The sequence below is a fragment of the Rhinatrema bivittatum genome, chromosome 19 (genome assembly GCF_901001135.1).
Source record: "Rhinatrema bivittatum chromosome 19, aRhiBiv1.1, whole genome shotgun sequence".
In the NCBI taxonomy this organism is placed as follows: Eukaryota; Metazoa; Chordata; class Amphibia; order Gymnophiona; family Rhinatrematidae; genus Rhinatrema; species Rhinatrema bivittatum.
The window spans coordinates 34,068,528-34,087,626 of record NC_042633.1 but is presented as its reverse complement, the minus strand read 5'-3'; the positions used below and the strand labels follow the sequence as shown (position 1 = coordinate 34,087,626).

General features: G+C 47.1%; 1 protein-coding gene across 8 annotated transcripts in view; it reads right to left on the bottom strand.

The window, feature by feature from the left end:
* Positions 1 to 748: 748 nt before the first annotated feature.
* The window catches only part of BRD4 (bromodomain containing 4), a 167,288-nt gene continuing 148,937 nt past the window's right edge, over positions 749 to 19,099 (bottom strand). For 6 of the 8 annotated variants that reach the window (XM_029584201.1, XM_029584202.1, XM_029584196.1 and 3 more), the window contains 6 exons: positions 11,089 to 11,201; positions 10,694 to 10,859; positions 8,294 to 8,424; positions 3,083 to 3,288; positions 2,205 to 2,457; positions 749 to 1,716 (listed from right to left, as the gene is read on the bottom strand). In XM_029584201.1, the coding sequence (XP_029440061.1) occupies positions 1,648 to 1,716; positions 2,205 to 2,457; positions 3,083 to 3,288; positions 8,294 to 8,424; positions 10,694 to 10,859; positions 11,089 to 11,201 (938 nt within the window). In that variant the 3' untranslated portion in view covers positions 749 to 1,647. The remainder of the gene's footprint in view (positions 1,717 to 2,204; positions 2,458 to 3,082; positions 3,289 to 8,293; positions 8,425 to 10,693; positions 10,860 to 11,088; positions 11,202 to 19,099) is intronic. The other 2 variants (XM_029584203.1, XM_029584200.1) reach the window with 1 other exon arrangement.

The window sequence follows — 19,099 nt, the reverse complement described above, 5'->3', positions numbered from 1 at the left end:
GGTGTCCCGCACACCATGTGAAGGCTGTCAGTGCACTGCCATTTTTAAAGGGACGACACCCTCCCTCCCTACTGCAGACAACCTTGATAAAACACTGCCATTTAGCGCTCCAATAATACATTACGTTAAAAAAAAAAAAAAAAAAAGATTAAAACAAAAAAAAAAAAGTTTGCAGTTTAGTTAAAAACCGACAACTGAAGTTGGGGAAACGAGTAAAACAAGCAATGTGTGCGCGGGTGTGGTTTTGTGGGTCTGCCGACCCCGCCTTGTCCTCCCCCCCCCCCCCCGCCCCCAGCAAAGCCATCCTCTCAAACCAATATATGCCAAGTATATTCACTATACAATACAGTCACAGTCCAATACTAACGACAGGCAAGGCCGGATTCTGCTGGGCGCCTGCAGTCCCTCCCCCCCCCCCCCTCTGCACGTGACCTACAGGCACGAGCCACAAAACCAGACCCGCTTTGGATCGGGCACCTCTGCATCGCCTGGAGATAGAGATATATATATGTGTATATATATATATATATATAAACAAACCCCTCCCCCACCCCCAAAATACAAGATTACAAGAAACGGACTTTGGTTGGTATTAAGTTTAGCTCCAATTGCAGGACCTTCCCAGCACAATGAAAGAACAAAAAGCTGGTCTTGAAGAGAAAAAACTTTTTCTCTTTCCTTTTCTGTTGCCTTACTTTCTCTCTTTCCCACGTGCAGAACGCTTATGCAGGGGGTTCGCGCAGCACAATCCCACCACGGCCTTTTTTTTTTCCGTTTTTTTTTTTTTTTTTTAAAAAGAGGACAAGATTAAAAGGCATACGGGAGGTTAAGGTTAATTAAAGGCAAAAGTCAAATCAGTGCCGAGAGAAAAGGGTGGGAGATGACGACCCCCTCTCCCCAAACAGCGCATGTGAGAGATTTAGATGTGGGTTTGCGTACCCCGTTTCCCCACCAGCCAGAAGCCGCGCCTCCCTCCTCGATTCCCTGCATCCGGCGCGCACAAAAAAAAAAAAAAAAAAAAAGCGGCTGACACTGCCTTCTCAGCTTACGCCTTCCATTCCAGATGCTGCTGAATTCAGTCTTGGATGAGGAAGAAACAGCAGGGAGACAAAATAAAAATTAAAACAAAACAAAAAAACAAAACAAAAACAAATTAAAAGGCAAACAAAAAAAAAATTAAAAACCCCAAAACACAACTTCCAAAAAGAAAAGTGTGTGCAGTCCTGGACAGATGGTGAGAATGTTTGGCAGAGAAGATATTCCAAAGTAAGCTTTCAGCCACCAACATTGCCTGGGGTCCTACAGCCAACGCAGGCTCTTCCTGATTCTTCTCTTTCTTCTGAGTGTCGGTGCGTGCACACATGGACATGAGTGAGGGAGAGAGGAACAGACAGGGTGGGGTGAAAAATTAAGTGTCAAATTTCATAAGGCAAACTCTTACAAGTCCTCCAGAGGCTTGGTTCAAAAGATCTGCCACCTGTCTCACGCATGAAGGAGGGAGAGAGCCACCGCTTTCGCTCAGTCAGTGGGTTCTCCGTCACCTCCCTCCCTGGCCACCGTTAACACTTATGAGAGAGTCAGAGATTTGCTGGAAACAAACAAACCCCCACCTTTAGAGTGAGGAGGAGAAAAAAAAAACAGGCGCAGTTAGAAAAGGTTCTCTTCAAATATCGCCAGCAAATCACTCTGGAAGTTCATGTCGATAGTAGCCGTCATCTGGAAAGCAAATAAAAACGCATTATAAACAGAATGAGGTGAAATAAGCTGGTACAGGACTCCAGCAAGCTTTTCAGAAATCTCACTTGTTGAGAAAAACCACCCAAGGTTTATTCTCTCAAGAGAAAAGACACAGTAGCTGCAGCATGCGCAGCAACTTCCTACAGAACGTCAGTGCTGGAGTCACCCCCCCTCCCAGATGTTCCTGCTCAGACTCCCAGCCTAAATCGGCCTGGTTTGTTGGGCTCTGCTCGGAAGACCCACACCACCACTCAGGAAACTCAGGATGTCTTCCTGCCTGGAGCAGCAGCAGAGGCTCCAGAAAGGAGACCACCTTGAATTTCATCCCCTGCCTCCCCAATCCCCCCCCTCCCCGGGGATGTCAATCGGGAACTTGAGCACACACGGCAAGAGTTCACCAGCAGAGACAAAAAAGACCCGAGAGCTGCGCCGAGAAGCCTTTGCCCCATGCCACGGGCGAGCCGTACCGCTTCCCTGCGCCGTCGCTCCTGCTCCCGTTTCCTTGCCATCTCTCTCTGCTGATCCAGCATAGACTGGGAGGACTGCGGCTGCGAGCTCTGCGCCTGCAGTACAGGGGCTGCCGGCACTTGCTGCTGCTGTTGCTGCTGCTGTTGTTGCTGCTGTTGTTGCTGCTGCTGCTGCTGCTGCTGCTCCTGACGTCGTCTGACCTCTTCATGAGCTTTCCGGGCCTGTTCCAAGGCATCTTCGTCGTCTCGACTTCTAGAAAAGTCAGTAGAGCTCGGGTAAGGGGGAGATGTTCAGTGCTCCTGAAAACAAGGCACTGGACGGTCCTGCTTAGAGCCAAGCACAATGCAGCTCATCCTGCTGCCCCCTTGCTATGCCAATACTCAGACCCCCCCTCCCCATTCATAGCTTTAACAAGGCACCTTACTCTGGCCTTGCGGCACCCCCCTACTATTGTGGTACTGGGTCCCCACACAAACAGCTTGGCCCTGGAGCACCCTTTGATATTTTAACTAGAACAATTTCTGCTCTGGCTGAGAAATCCCAAACGGCTTGCAGTCCTAAAAGAGAGACTGCAAATCAGAGGCAATGAAGCTTCTTCCTAGACCATTAGCTCTGCAATTCTACCTGCCTCTTGAAAACAAACCTACTCATAAAGCACAGAAACCTTAATGGTGTGCTCCAAAAGCTTCTTCATGGCATGGAAATGCAGTGCCAACTGCTGTCGCTCAGACAGACGTCACGCAGAACATTTACTATTCTAAGACAGACAGCTCCGTAGCCTGCACAGAGCAATTAGACATTTTATCAATCAGTTAGATTAGCACAGAACCGAAGGGACAAGGAAGCTCTGCATTAACTTGTGGTTGGTGGGCCTCACCTCATCCGCTCCTGTTCCCGCCTCAGCCGCTCTCTCTCTGCCTGCTCCACCTGGGCTTTCAGCGCCTTCTCCCGCTCCTCCTTCTCCCTGGCGGCCCTCCGGAACTGCTCAAAGCTGTCGCTGGAGGATTTCACGGTGGAGGAGGGCGCGGTGGGATGCCGCTGCACCAGGCTTGCCCAGGAACCCATGTTCTTGATTTTCAAATCCTACCAGAGGGAAGATGGGAGATTTCACAGACTGAACACAACACGGTGGAAACAGACATCTGCGGTGCCATCCCCTCCTAAGCTCACTCCAGAACTCAAAACTTACAGCACATCACCACTCTTAGTGGCTCTTCTTGGAAGACAGCAGCTAAAAGCATGAAGGGATGGAACAGGTAAACAGGGGACTGTTATTTACCCTTTCAAATAGTACTAAAGTAAGGGGAAACTCCATAAACACTTTCACTCAGCCCACAACAGAGCTGTGGAATCAGTTCTCAGAGGACGCAGTCAGGGCAACAATTACAGGAAAATTGGTTCTTACCTGCTAATTTCATTCCTGTACCACCACAGATCAGTCCATGCTCCTGGGATTTACCTCCCTGCCAGCAGAGGGAGACAGAGAGAGTCTCACTGACACTGTACATAACCCAGTGTGGCTCCTGCAGTCCCTCAGTATTTATCTGTACCCAAGCCAAGATGACAGCAACAACCATAAATTTCCAAGCAAGCTTCTAAGCAACTCCCTCCCCTCCAATGAGTCAGAAGAAGGTGAAATTGTCCAAAATACACTGGAAAAATCACTTCCCAAATTTAACATAAGCGATCAGCACTGAAAACCTCCAACTCCGCACTACAAACAAAGCAAACGTACGAGTGGCTGCCCCCCCCCCCCCCAAGTACATGGGCGGGGATCTGGCCTGATCTGTGGTACTACAGGAACAAACGTTAGCAGGTAAGAACCAATTTTCCTTTCCCTGTATGTACCCAGATCAGTCCAGACACCTGGGATGTACCTAAGCGCCCCTTAACTCGGGTGAGACGTGGAGATTTCTGCTCATAGAACATTCTCACTAAATCATATGGAAACCGGATCACCCACATCCAAGCAATAATGCCTAGCAAAAGCGTATGACGACTTCCCAGTAGCTGCCCAGCAAATTTCCTGCGGAGACACCTGTTGTGACTCAGCCCAAAAAAATCACCTGAGAACGTGTTGAGTGCGTCCCTTAGAAATGTAAGTCGACTCAATCGCCTCCTTCAGCCAACACACAATTATAGACTTAGATGCCCTACTTCCTTTCTTTGGACCACGCCACAGTACAAAGAGGTGATACGATCTACAAAGAGGAGATGCGATCTATGGAAATCATAAGTGACCTTTAGATACCTCAATAATGCATGCTTCCCATCTAAGAGTCTAAGCTCCCCTGTATGAGGAATCCAAATTCATAAAAGCTGGAAGCTCCACTGTCTAAGATGGAACACCGAGGCTACCTCAGGCAGAAGAGAAGGCACCATGCATAAAGATATCCCCGAATCAGACATCTGTAGGAAGGGATCTCAACACGACAGTACCTGGAGCTCAGATATTCTCCTGGCTGAACAAATAGCCACCAAGAAAACCTTTAAGAATCAAGTCTTTAAGTGTAGCTCTCTTTAGTGGTTCAAACCGAGCCTCACACAATCCTCTAAGATTTGATTCAGATTCCAAGATGAACAAATGATCTGCACCTGAGGACATAAGTTCTTAGGCTCACTGAAGGAACTGTATAACATCCAGACATGTGGATAGAGGATACCCTTGCACCTTACCCTGGAGACAACCCAATGTCGCTACCTGGACTCTCAGAGAGTTAAAGGCCAGTCCCTTGACCTTTCTGTAGAAAAGACAAAATATGCGACACTATAGCCTGAACAGACTTGAGGCTGCACTCTGTCAACAGCAGGCCAGGACTCGAAGATCCTTCAAATTCACACATATGTCAAAGATAAAGGTGGTCACCTAGTCTGCAATAAGGTGTAAATAACCGCTTTGGAATATCGCCTCCATCTCAGTTGTCTCTTTCAGAAACAAAGCTGTGAGACAGAAGTGACCTGAAAATACTGGGACTTGGTGGAAAAGAGTCGACCCATGTCCAAAGCTCAGGGGCCTGTCTAAGGCCATGTTGATCAGATTTGGGAAGCATGATCGATGTGGCCACTCTAGAGCTAACAGGATCACGTTGCCCGGATATTTCTCTATCTGCCTAATCTCGTCTACTAGGCCATGGGGGAGAAGACAAAGAAGAATCCCTTGAGTCTACGGCAGCACCAAAGCCCCAAGTCCTTCCGTACTATATTCAATTCAGCGGCTGTAAAACAGACACCTTGGTGTTCTCTTTGGTCGGGATACCCTCATCTTCTGTGAATGAGACACATCGCTGCTTCCGACAGCTCCCATTCCCCGGAGTCTAAGATTTCTCCGACTGAGAAAATCCACCTGAATGTTCATGTCGGCGATGTGAGACTTAGCAGCCGCTCCAAGTGCTGCTCTGCCTAGAGAATCAACTCCTGGGCCTTTCGAGCCACTGCTTGATTCCTGGTTCCGCCTTGACGGCACCTTCAGTGTATTTAGGCCCATAATTGTTCAACATCCGGCACAGAAAATCATCGAAGGCCTAAAGAGCTTCTCAACAGCTTAGGCCACTTGACTGGCCAAGAATCCATGGAGACTGGGGCCGAGAGCCAGCATCCCGAGCTGCTGTTCTGCTAAACAAGTTTGGCGCATAAGCAAATTAAAAGCAGCAGAAGACCTCTACCTGAACCAGAGACTCCTCCACAGTTCAAGTGCCTTTCTGTGGGGCAGGGAACTGCCGGCAATAGCTGAGGAGGGGAATCCCCTGCCTCTCCCGCTGACACTGCTAGGGAATCAAAAATGACTGCAGTTTCTGCACTGATGGGGAAAGCTTCAGTGGAGGACTGGTTAGAGCAGCGGGCTACGAGCCAGGAGACCAGGTTTCAAGTTCCACTGTCACTCCTTGTGGCCTTAGGCAATCTGTTTGTACCCTCTGTTGCCTCAGGTACAAAGAGACTGTAAGCCCTCTGGGGGATAGGGAAATACCTACAGTACCTGAATGTAATCCGCTTTGAAGTGCTGGAAAAAGCAGAATATAAAAAGCTAAATAAATCACGAGCAAGGCTCGTTCTACCGGTGCGGCCATGCTTGACTCAGATCCCCCAAACTCCATGCTGCTTCTGCGACATGCGCACACCGTTCCTCCCCACACCCGCGGCATCACCAGCACCTCAACAGCAAGCAGGGGATCAGTCCCTCAGTGCCACTGAGCCAACACCCAGCCTCCTCCAAAGGCAGAGAAGCTGCTGAAAAACCCCATCACTGAGCTCCCCGAGCTGCTATGGTAGCTCCCCCCGCTGGAACCCTGATGATGCACAGATTCATCTAACTAGTTCCTTGTTCTCTCTTTTTCGTCAAACTTTAGCGACCCAGTCCAGGACAAACCCTGCTCCACTGGGCTTACAGTGCAGACTGCCAGCAGATTCCACTGCTGTCTCATGGGGAAAGAGGGATCTGGACCACAAGCTGTCCACCCCATGGACCTCCAGGCCGCGCTATTAGAAGGGTCACCAACGCCCTGCTCGTCTGCCTCAAACCAGGAGGGATGGCGCCACCAGGACCTCACAATCCTCTGGGAGGATCCAGAAATGTTCTAGTCTTAATCTTTTTTTTCTCTCTCCAGACTGCGGGTTTTGCACCATCTTCCATCTGCTGGAGACAAGAGAAATACTGAGGGAGTGCAGGTGGCACACTGGGTTATGTACAGTGTCAGTGAGACTCTCTCTGTCTCCATCTGCTGGCAGGGAGGCATAACCCCAGGAGTCTGGACTGATCTGGGTACATACAGGGAACTGCTGGAGACAGAGAAATACTGAGGGACTGCAGGAGGCACACTGGGTTATGTACAGTGTCAGTGAGACTCTCTCTGTCTCCATCTGCTGGCAGGGAGGCAAAACCCAGGAGTCTGGACTGATCTGGGTATGTACAGGGAAAGTGAGGTTTAAAAAATGGTTTGGATGAGTTCCTGGAAGAAAAGTCCATAAACAATTATTTTCCAGGTAGACTAGGGAAAGCCACTGCTTATCCCTAAGAGAGAGCAAGAAGCAATAGATCTACATTTCGGGATCTACCAGTACTTTTGACCCAAACTGGCCACTGCTGGCTGGATGAACCTTGGTCTGACTCAGCATGGCATATCTTAAGCTCTTAGGCCTGAGAGTTGGTCACAGCATAATTTATTTCCTATAAGAAAGCAACATGACTGCTGTTGGATATGTAAAAATGCATGGAGATTCAGGTTTCATTTCCGAGTGGGCCAGGGAGGCTGCCCATTCAGACACCACTGGCCCACACCTGATGGCCAGACACCTAAGCTCTTGGGGTGGGACAGGGGCACTGGGAAGAGTAGGGTTGGGATCCCCCCTGCCTGAGGACTGTCGCTGCAGTAGTTAGCCCTGAAGAAAGGAGGAGGAAGAGGATGAGCAAATATTTTACAATGAAATTAAGTTTTTATAGCGAGCAGATCATGGCTCATGGAAGGGATGATGCTGGAGATTCTGAGGACCGCAAGTCAGACAGATTTAGAATCTGAAATTCCTACGTCTCCTCGTCTGCTGGCAAGGGTACCTCACATGCATATAACAACGAGGTATGGTTCACATGCCCACACAGTAAGTGGAAGTGTCCTTCTGTCAGAGTGGCTAATGCTTTGTTGATTTTAGCATATATCCAGACTGACTTGAGACACCAGCCTTTTTTGCTCAGAGGATGGACGTTGCAGAGGTGAAAACATTACAGCCATACGAAGGCAAAATGCCGTTTTTGATCCTTCATAATCTAGGGTAGGGACCCCCACCCACCCACAGGCAGCTGGATTTTCAGAACATGCACGAGACACATCTGCATACAGTAGGCAATGCATGCAAATCTCATTGAGGATATCTTGAAAGAGAGACCGACCGGGGGTCAGGAGCCATTGACACTAAATACGTCTGTAACTGTTCTCATATACCATTCTGTTGATGAGCGCTCTCATCACAACTCTCCTTTCACACACACACACACACACACACGTAAGAGTCAGGGCTGGACTTGTCTGACTTAGGCCCCTACGACAGCCGTTCAAGTCATCTCTGGACATCCTGCACATCCCGCATGAAAGTCTCTTACCTTTTTAGGGGCCACAGGGGGTTTGGGCTCCTGTTTCTGTTTCTCCTTTTCCTGGAGGCCCTGTGGGGGAGCAGTCTGTTCAGGGGGTCGTATTACAGGCCTTCCGCCATCCAGAGGCTTCATCTCTGGCCCTGGAAAGCAGGAGAAACATTTCAGGTCCTTGCACGCTGCAGCAGGTACGGAAGTAAATAAACCTGGTTTGTTTTAACCGACGGGGTATATTCTGGCCTGGCTTTCAGATGGAGCTGAACTGGGAGGTCAGAGAGGAAGTGATGTTCTGATGCAAGCCTAGCGCAGGGGATAGAGATGGATCACAGAGGAGCCAGGCCTAAGCAGTCAGGAGGTCTGAGCACAATGGGAAGGACAAGCAGGAGTGATGCATATAGGAAAAAAGTTCAATTACAGGTATGCAATGCTAGGTTTCATATTAGGAGTCCCCAGCCAGGAAAAAGCTTGGAGACCTTCTGGATAATTCATTGAAATCCTCAGTTCAGGTGCCTGGCAGCATTTTTAGGAAGGATATGAAAAGGAATGGAGAAGGTAACTGAGAATATTGCATTGCCTCTTTCGCACACCTTGAGTGTTGTGTGTGCAGTTCTGGTTGCCCCACCTCAAAAAAGATACAGCAGAACTAGATAAGGGGCAGAGACAAGCAACAAAGCTGATAAAGGGAATGTGTAGCAATTTCCATGGTTCTGCAATAATTATTTGGCATATAATACAAGGGATAAGGTTTCAGGACCAAATCTGTTGGCCAAAGAGACTAGGGTAACTCATTGCAGCTGCAGAACTGACAAAGATGGAAGCTTCTGGAAACTGACACAGGTTTTCCATGCCGGGCTCCATCTGACGTCACCCATGTGTGAGGATGCTACCATCCTGCTGGTCCCTAGGAGAAAAAAACATGTTTCCTCCCCTCACAAAAACTGGTACCAGATGGAAGGGCTTTTACCAGTACAGGCTACATGGGTTAGGGCTCTTCAGCTTGGGAGCGAGGCAGAATGGATAAATAGAGGATCGTTATTAACCCTCTCAAATAATACTAAGACAAAGGGGCACTTCATGAAACTAAGGACCAGCAGATTCTGAACAAATCCCAGAAAGTACATTTTCACCTAACACAACCAAGCTGTGGAGTCTGATGTGGTCAAGGACGCTAGCACAACTGAATTTACCTAAGGGTTGGACAAGCTCCTGGAAGGAATGCCCATGGGAAAATTGGTTTTACCTGCTAATTCTTGTTCCTGTAGTACCACGGATCAGTCCAGACCGTGGGTTGAGCCTCCTGTCCAGCAGGTGGAGACAGACCAAAACTGAAAGGGTATCCTATATGATGACAGAGCCTACCCTACACCCCTTCAGTATAAAGTACTTTCAAAGCAGATATAACTTCCCAAGGATCAAGCAAGCAATAAGAAAAAACTAAAAATTGAACAAGTGAACAATTGAAAGGATTCTGTATGAATAAAAACGCTCTTGCATACAATTTTATTTTCATCTGTTAGATGCTTCTGGTGCCTTTAGTAATAGTAGACAAAAAAAATATCAGGTAATTGAAAATAACCTGTAGATCCAGACCGAAAGTAGAGAAAATCCCTTCAGGGAAACCAAGGGAAGAAGAAGGGGAACCATAGGTTCAGCTGCCTGCACCTGCTGGAAGACGATACCTAAAGGGCTGCAGGGTAGGCTCTGTCCTCATATAGGATACCCTTTCAGTTTTGGTCTGTCTCCACCTGCTGGACAGGAGGCTCAACGCAGGAGTCTGGACTGATCCGGGTACGTACAGGGGAAAAAGCATTAACCACTACCTGGGAAAGCCATAGCTATTCTTGGGATGGTCGAGCAAGAGAGATTTACTTTTTGGGATCTTCTGGGTACTCGTGACCCAGACTAGCCACTGTCAGAGGCCGGACACGTTGCTTGTTCTGACCCAGCACAGTGTATCTTATTATAACCCTCACTGGTCCTGCTGAGGGGCAGTCAGTCATGTGCCTGCCAATGTTGACAAACTCAATTTGTAAGCCTGAAACAGATCTGTAAAATGTTTTCTTCCTGTGGCTCAAGACGATCGTTCTTTATGACTCCTGGGTAAATCACCATCTCTCTCTGTGGCTCGGCTCATTTAACCAGAAGAGAGAAGCCTATTTGCAACCCAGTCCTCAGGACACACCTAGCCAGTCAAGATAGCCACGATGAATACGCATGAGGTAAAGCTGTGTACAATGGAGTCAGTACATGCAAATGTGTCTCATGCGTATTCATCGTGGCTATCCTGATTGGCTAGGTGTGTCCTGAGGACTGGGTAGAGAACCCGGCTCTGGAGAATGGCAGAGGGAGCAGAGGAAGTCAAGGGAGGTGAGCATGCGTGGAAGGCCCTAGCTGGGCCTGTCAGAGACTCACGTTGCTGGATGTGCATGGGTGGCTTGAGGCTCTCAGGGTGCTTGGGAGGCTCCTGGCGCAGTGGCGGGCTGAACGGCTCATTCCGGATAACCGGCGAAGGCATCTTCTCCTCCTTCACCACTGCCAGTGGCTGGGACTGCACCACAGAGGCAGCTCTCATCTCCTGCTAGAGAAGGGCACAGCGGGTCAAGCGACATGTCCATAGCCAGGGGAGATGCTATCACCCTCTCAGTCCATTCCATTTCCCATGTCCCTAAAGCCACGATTCCTCCGGAGACCACCCCCCATCACAAGGGGATGGGCCTGGAAGACTTGGACTTTCAGCGCAGGCCGACACCGAGTTACACCACACAGATATAAACCGCACGCCTTTGGCCTGCTGCCCCTCTCATTACCTGTTTTTTCGGCTGGATGTTTTGCTGAGGTGGCGACTGGTGAACCATGGCCTGGAACTGCGTCATCTGAGGGGAATGCATCATGAGAGGGGAGGGGGCTTCCCTCAGGTGACCTGGAACAGTGCAGCACCAGTCAATCAGAGACAGCATTTTTATGCAAGCATTCACCTAGGCTGCCACTGCTTGGGGGGGGGCCATGACAAGTCAGGGAGCCTCCCCGAGACCCAGCTTCTGATCTCACCATTGCTGGTACGCAGAGGCGCACTGTCAACACAGCCCCATAGGTTTAAGGAGTTCCCCCTGAGACTCAGCTTCCAATCGCACCACTGCAGGTCAAGGAGTCCCCGCGTCCCAGCTCCCCATGTTGGAACATGCGGGGACACAACTTTCAACGTCATCCCTACTGGTATATGGGGTGACGTGGATAGAGAGGACTGGCCCCTGTTTTGGGTTTACCCTGTTCTTCCCCCCACTGGTGGGTTAAGGCGAGGAGATTTCAAAGGACAGGACCTAAGAGTACCGGCTTTTTATTGCAGGTTGAGACAGATCCCATTTCTCACAATAAGATCTTCACCACTGTGTGACCAGAAACTCCCGTTTCCTGCCCTTCTCCAGTTTCAGATGCATGAAGGGAAAAAAAAAAAAAATACTAAGACAATTAACATTCCTGAAAAGGAAAGAAACCAGGACCCGGGCCAAACTAAGGGGTGAAAAGAGCTATGAATGAACCTCCATTCTGCACGGATTCTCCCTGCCCTAGGTATAGACCTAAGGGATCCATCAAATTAACAAATGAATGGGGGAGGAGTGGAGGTGGGAAGGCACGGTTTGAACGGGGAGGGCCAACCTACCATCGTGAGGGCTGCTTCTGTAAAGATCAGAATGTGCTTTTCTGAGTTCCTGAGCTTCCTTTCTCCTAGAATTGTGCACCCTTGAAATAACGTTTGCCACCTTCCTACAAACAAGCTGGTTTTGAAGTAAACCCTCATTCTCGTCCTGTGCAACAAAACCCCTGGTCTTTTTCTCCCATGTAGTACACTCTTGGTCCAGTGCAGAAAGTCTCCGCATGTCATCCGGGTCCGCAGAAACATTTCAGATTATCAAACCCATCAATTCCAAACTTGTTACCATGGACCACAGCATCCCCAGTTGCCTTTGCTTCTAATAAAGGTCTTCAGTTTTTCTTCTCATGATTTTAATGCAACTGCAACCCGCTTCGATGGCAGAGGGATAAGAGGATTGCCCCGACTTCCATGGTCCGGGATACTGATTTGCAGACATAAGGGAAAAGCACAGGACTGCGTCTGTGGCTAAGTTCTAAAGGAAACGAAGAAAATGTGCACGAGATAAACTTGCTGGTGCGGCAGTTACTATCCTTAACCAATAAACTTTGATGCTTTTGATGCAAGTAACATCACACTCTACTTTGAATCCAAATTCCTCTTTCCCTCCACCCCCCACCTCAGAGACAACCAACACAAGCCATGATTTATTTATTTAAACACTGTCAGGTTCTTATGGCCTGGATTGGCCACTGTTGGAAACAGGATGCTGGGCTTGATGGACCCTTGGTCTGACCCAGTATGGCATTTTCTTATGTTCTTATACTGATGCACAGACATTAAGGAACACACACAGGACTGCGTCTACAGCCAAGTCCATAAGCAAAGCACATCAAGCAGCACTGACTGATACATGGTGGTAACCTGCACGGCAGATAATACCATGGGAAGCTTGCTGGGCAGACTGGATGGACCACTGGTCCTTTTCTGCAGTCATTTCTATGTTTCATCACTCAGCCGTGAGCTATGAGTAAACAGGCACCTATGAAACATCAGGTTCGGAGTTTGAATGATACTTGCAATATATGTAGTACCCCATCTCGGGTCTGTGTAGTTTCCTGGAAAGAAAGTTCTAGCTAACTCACTGATTATATAAATGAAAAATGCAAACTCCTTGTTAAACTTGAGCCGATGCTAGAACAAAGATTTGCTCTGTGCTGGTGTCTCTCTTCTCTTGAATTACAAACCATAAACCTTCTGGTAAGACTCTGCTTACCATGCAAGTCCAGAGGGAACACACAATCCTCTGGTCTTGCTGCTTTTATATGACCACTTAACTTTTCATTCTTCACACTGTCCAAGCCCCTCACCTCAATTTCTTCATTGGATTTAAAAATCTGCTGTCTCCAAGTCATCTCTCTCAAGCTGCTACTGGAAGGATGGCTTGGATTCTTCTTCCAGAAGACTGATGGGGGTCAAACAAAGCTGCAGCCTTTGCCGAAAGCCTCACTACCACAGACGGTGTTTTCTCAGAGGTCCCACCCTCTGAGGAATGCCTCAGGTCTAGTTGCTCTGGGAAGACTGGGCTTGTCATATTCAAAGACCACCGCTGCTCGTTACAATGCTTTCCAGAAGAAGGGATATTTGGTTTTCCCTCTCCTTTTCTAAGGTAAGCCTCAAGAAATTGAATTGGCACATCTACAGACATTGTTGTTTTCTGCTAAGTCTTTAGCTGTCTGTTACAGACTTAGACCAAACAGGTTGTTTATTTCAAAAGGCAACCTCATCAAAGCAACTTCTGACTGGCTCTCTGTTGCTCTGACCATATTTGCCACCTGACTGCAACCCTTGTAGCCACAGATCTAGTTACTCATGGAATGGTACTGTATAAAGAATCTGCCTACATCTTGGATGCTGTGTACAAAAGGATCATCAATGTCTTGGGAGGATCCTTATGACCACGTGGAATCCTCTCAAGTTGTGATCTCATTCTATTGCTTTGGGTGGTATAATAGTCATTGCTTGGGCCTTTTTGGCTAAAATCAAGACCAAGGTCATATCTATGACCCAAACACGGTCCCCCTTGGTCTTTTCTGGTGACAAAAGAGAGCTAAAGGGGGCAACACCCTTTCTAGTGCTCCCATTGCAGTCATGCAACTGGCCAAGGTGGGTGGATTAAACCTCCCATAAAAAAAATGAAAAAATATCCTCTTCCACTCCCACCAATCAACAATGCTCTGGAAAAACGTTACTAGTTGCAAAACGACACCCATAATCCTGATTAGCATTAAGATTTTTCCCTTTTCCTATCTATAGAGTCTTTTAACCAAGAGGCCCTCAATAGCTACAGCTGACTGGAAGGCCCAGTCTGCAGAATCTTTGCTTGGCGATGAAATCCAGGGACCTTTGTTCTTCCTGGGCATTCTTATAATTCCTTGAATAATTTTAGGATCATAAACCTCATCACTTGGATTCTAGTCTTCTGCTTTTTTATTTTCATATTGGGTAACTGAGGTGATGGAAGACAAAGCAACTCATCTGAGGTCACAAGGCGCTTCAGTGGGGGAAACTGGATTTGAACCCTGGTCACTGTGGTTCCCCAACTTATCATTCTGATCACCAGGCCATGCTCTCTCTTCTTTTGCTATACAGGTTGCAAGAAAAGTGTAATAGTAAGGTCAAACTCACATTTATCAATTAACTCCAAAGACAAGGAGAACTAGTTCCTCTTTTTAAGCCTCCTTAGAAATATCCAGAACACCAGCAACGTGCTTTGTGAGAATGCCAATATCTGCTTCCTTAAACCAAACAAGGACTTCTTTGATCGCCATGTTTTGAACATGTAATTACTAAACCAGCACCTGTAGATTCCAACTTCTACAATTCTGGAGGGCCAGGGAACACAGGTAAGGACCCCTTCTCATCCTGTTTTCTTTCTAGAAGTACCAAAAACAGACAATGGGATTGTACATAAAACTAGGGTGAGTCTCAAATCTTTTGTTTAGGTAGTTTACAAGAGAAAGATCGGTAAAAAACACTTATTCAGGCTTAGGCTGTTCCACAGAAACTTATGAATCAATGCTTGATGGAAGCAGCACGAGACACAAATCCTCCTGTCAAAGCAAGCCTGCTCCAGAAGGATGAATCCTAGCCCCACAAACTAGGTCATAGCACCTGTCACAGTGACATTTCACAGCCTTGTCTCCCACTTTGTATAGAGAGTCCACTGGGATCTGGAAGTTAGCGAACTTTCACTCGGTCACTTCTCTAACAGGATGACGACCTGATGTCAAGCAGCAAAATAAGACTCACTCAATACTGCAGGCAGACCACCTGAAGCCCTCGTCAGATTTCAAATGAAGTCACACAATAAGACTGCTGAACATTTTCAAGCCAATTACATGTACTAACGCCAGCGTTCAAATACTCTATGAAAGCTGGATTTAACCACCTTTTTTTCTAAAAGCTCGTCATAGTTCGGTCTGCACACACTACAATGCTGTCCATTCCAAACTAGGCGCACTCTTAGGCTGGTCACCAACAGAAGAAAATAGAAAATGCCTTTTCCAGGGCGGCTTCTCTGTGCCTAGGGGCACTCATAGAGCTGGCCACTCCTAATACTCTCTGAGCATTAGCTATATTGTCAGTAAAGCTATTCATTTACTGCAATTTTCAGAAAATGTGCTCATGAAGTTGGGATCTGCTGCTCCTCCTGCAATCTGAGGAGTACTAAGGTGCCATATTACACAGCCTAAAACTGCTCCAATAAATCTGGGCCTGCTCAGAGAGGGAGTATGTGAAAAACATGTCTAACTTGCTAGACCAATAAGCAAACTGGAAAAAAGAAAAGTGAAATTTAGTCTTACCTGCTAATTTTCTTCCCTTGAGTCCTGCCAGACAAGTCCAGATAAGTGCATTATGCTTCCCTATCAGCAGCTGAGGGAGAGCGCAACAGGTTTGCTGATGTTACCTCAAAGTCCTGTGCTTACCTCAGCCTGCCAGCAGTTTCTGTAACAAACTTATAACTCCTCCCAAATCTCCCACTCACCAGGTGACTAAGCAGGAAGAGAAACAGCAGTGATCCACTCAACTTTCAGACACCAATTAACAAGAAGCCTTTACAGGACTCTCAACTGTATGGTATAACATTATATACACCGATATCTTCAGCAAGACTTAAGAGAAAACCCCTCTGACAAAAGAACAAAGAATGAGAGCAGGTCAAGCAACCTGATCTGGCAGAATTCAAGGAAAGGGAATTAGAATGTAAGATTACATTTCACCTTCTACATTGTCCCACTAGACCACTTCAGACAAGTGGGATGTACCAAACCCATCCTTCAGACTAGGCCAGATCTCAAACTGCCTGACCAAAAGGTGGCATCTTCTCTGGCTAAAGTATCTAGATAATGCTTTATGAATGAATTCAAGGACACCCAAGTAGCTGCCCAGCAAGTCTCCAAAGGGAGAAACTAGGTGCAGTTCTGCCAAGAGGCCTGGACCTAGGTTGAATGGACCCTAAGACTTCTGGGAGGTGGTCAAATATGCAGAACTGATGGCACTGAGCCATCAAGCAAACAAAGCTTTAGAAGCAGCTTCTCACTTCTTTCATCTACTAAAATCTAACAAATGGTCAGATTTCCTGAAGGAAATGGTCACCTTCAAATATTGCCAAAGCACTCTGAACATCCAACCTGTAAAGACCTTCACTACTCTCCACCAAGGAAGTCTTGCTAAAGGAAGAAAGGAAAACTGTCTGGTTCAGAAGAAACTGCAAAACCACCTTAGACAAAAAAAGATGGAACCTGGCTGAAAAAGGACCTACCGTACCAGGAGGGCACAGACCGCAAAAGGGGACCCGACGAGGAAATGGAAGGCAACTTGAAAAAAATTGATAAAAAGAATCGAAAAGGTTGGAGCTCCACTGCCCGCGAGGCAACTGCACCGCGGAAAAGAAGAGAATGAAGGGAGACCTTGCATGGACATGCAGATAGTAGCAGGCTGAGCATGCTCAGTCTGCTGGCCAAAGTTTCTAGAAACTGACAAAAAAGTTTTCCGTGCCGGGCTCCATCGGATGATGCCACTCACATGAGGACTGCCATCCTGCAAAACCACCTTAGGCAAAAAAAAAAGATGGAACCATGCAGATTGCATCTACCTCATCGGAGAACCTGAGAAACGGCTCCTTACAGAGAAGCAGCTCTGAAATTACCTCACCTCAGTCACATATGCAGACTCTCACTTAAAGAATAAAGAGACCATAAAGCATAACTAGAAGCATGCAGACCAAAACTGAACTGGAAATTGCAACAAGCCAGAGCCTCTGTATGCTGTGCAACAAAGGAAAAAGAGAAACATCACCAATCTTCATTAAACAAAACAAGAAATATAAAATCAAGAGCAGTAAAACTATACTAACAAAAAGAAAAGATTTCTAAAGAGCTGAAGAATGGAAAATCCAATTTAAAACTTCCAGACACCAATAAAATATTTCAAAACAGTAGACACAAAAACCCAAAAATTAAAAATAAGGATAAAAAAATTGCTCTGCTCTCCATATCTGGAAACATTCAATTTCCAGGGAAACAGCAAAAATGCATCTAAAATAGGGCAGGAAAATTTCAAGGTGTAACATAGAAACGACAGCAGAAGAGGACAAACGGTCCATCCAGTCTGCCCAGCAAGCTTTCACACTGTTTTTTTCATACTTTCTGTTACTCTTGTCCCTTTAAATAATTTTTTTTGGTTCTATTTCCCTTCCACCCCCCATTGTAGATAGCAGTGCTGGAGCTGCATCTAAGTGAAGTATCCAGCTAATTGGTTTGGGGTAGTAACCGCCATAAGCAAGCTTCTCCCACGCTTGTTTACCCAGCCTGTGCAATTCAGTCCTTGTCGGTTGTTTGAATATAAATCCTCTTTTCTTCATTCCCCCTGCCGTTGAAGCAGTGAGCTGCGCTAGATATGTATTCTAAGTGAAGTCCAGGACAGACTGGTCCAAAGTGATCTGGATCCACCTCCAATAAAACAATGTTAGGCAACCACCTATCTGAACCTCTAGAGATAAAGCCCTCAAAACCTTCACTGGAAATTGCAGTTACCACTGGTCTCACTAGTGGTTCTATCTTTTCTGCCCCTCTTGTCCTCTTGAAAAGAGTGTGATCTACAAAATGGCAGGCTTCTCAATGACCCCGAGGATCTCCTGGGACATTTTCTGGGTCCCAGCTGGAGAAGACAGGAACCAACCTTTGGCTGTATCCTCTGAGCAACTTGAACTCTCTCAAGTCGTTGTCCAACTTATTCAAATCCTGCTCAAACAGAAGCTTGTCTTTACATGGAAATCTGGCAAGATGAACCCACCACCCAGTTCCTGAGGTAAAGTAAATGGCAAGCAACCACCCTGTGGTTATGTTCCTTGCTGATGCCCAGACTAGGTCATAAGAAGTGTTAACCAAGAATGCCGTGCCCATTTCAAGGTCCATACCAACTTCCTAGAGTTGCAGAGTCCAGCGTAGACATGCTATAGCAAGGACGGGATCATTCAATCCTGAGCAACCTGGCATACTGTGTCTCCTTCCAAAGGAATAGTGGCCTTCCTAGTGACAACGAATACCATCATGTCCATGCACAGAACTCTATTTCCATCCTTCAGGCTTGCATCCAGAGGGACCTAATTCCTCAAGAACCAGCTCTGTGAACATGTAATGGGAGGGGATAGTTCTTGAAGATCTCTAAAATGTGCTCTAGTGGGCCTTGAACAGGGGCCTGGCTAGTAGGAGGCTAGTGACTTGCATGCAGAGTCAGAGTGGTTGCTTATGCCTGCCGTTGGAACTCCTGCTGCTCTGTTTTTCTCTTCCTCTCGACTACCTGATATGGGCAAGGATCCCAGAGAACCAATAGTAAGAGAGCATCTCCTCTAATTACAAGAGGGAATTACTGAGCATTCTTCCTCATGAAGAAACAGACTCTCTTCCAGCCTCCCTCCAAAAATCACTCTGTTATACATCTAAGTAACCTCACAAAAGTGTCTGATCTAGTAAACTATTTTCCTCCAAATCCCAATCTAATTCCCCTGGGATTGCTCCCTAACTGGTTAGTTCACCTTCAGGGACAGACCTGCACCTTATTTTAAGGAAGAGCCTGGTGCCATAACAATACAAACACCAGTGAAAGTGGAGAGGCAGAGGTCATGGAAAGGAGTGAAGAACAGATGTTCCCCTAAATGGCCCTGA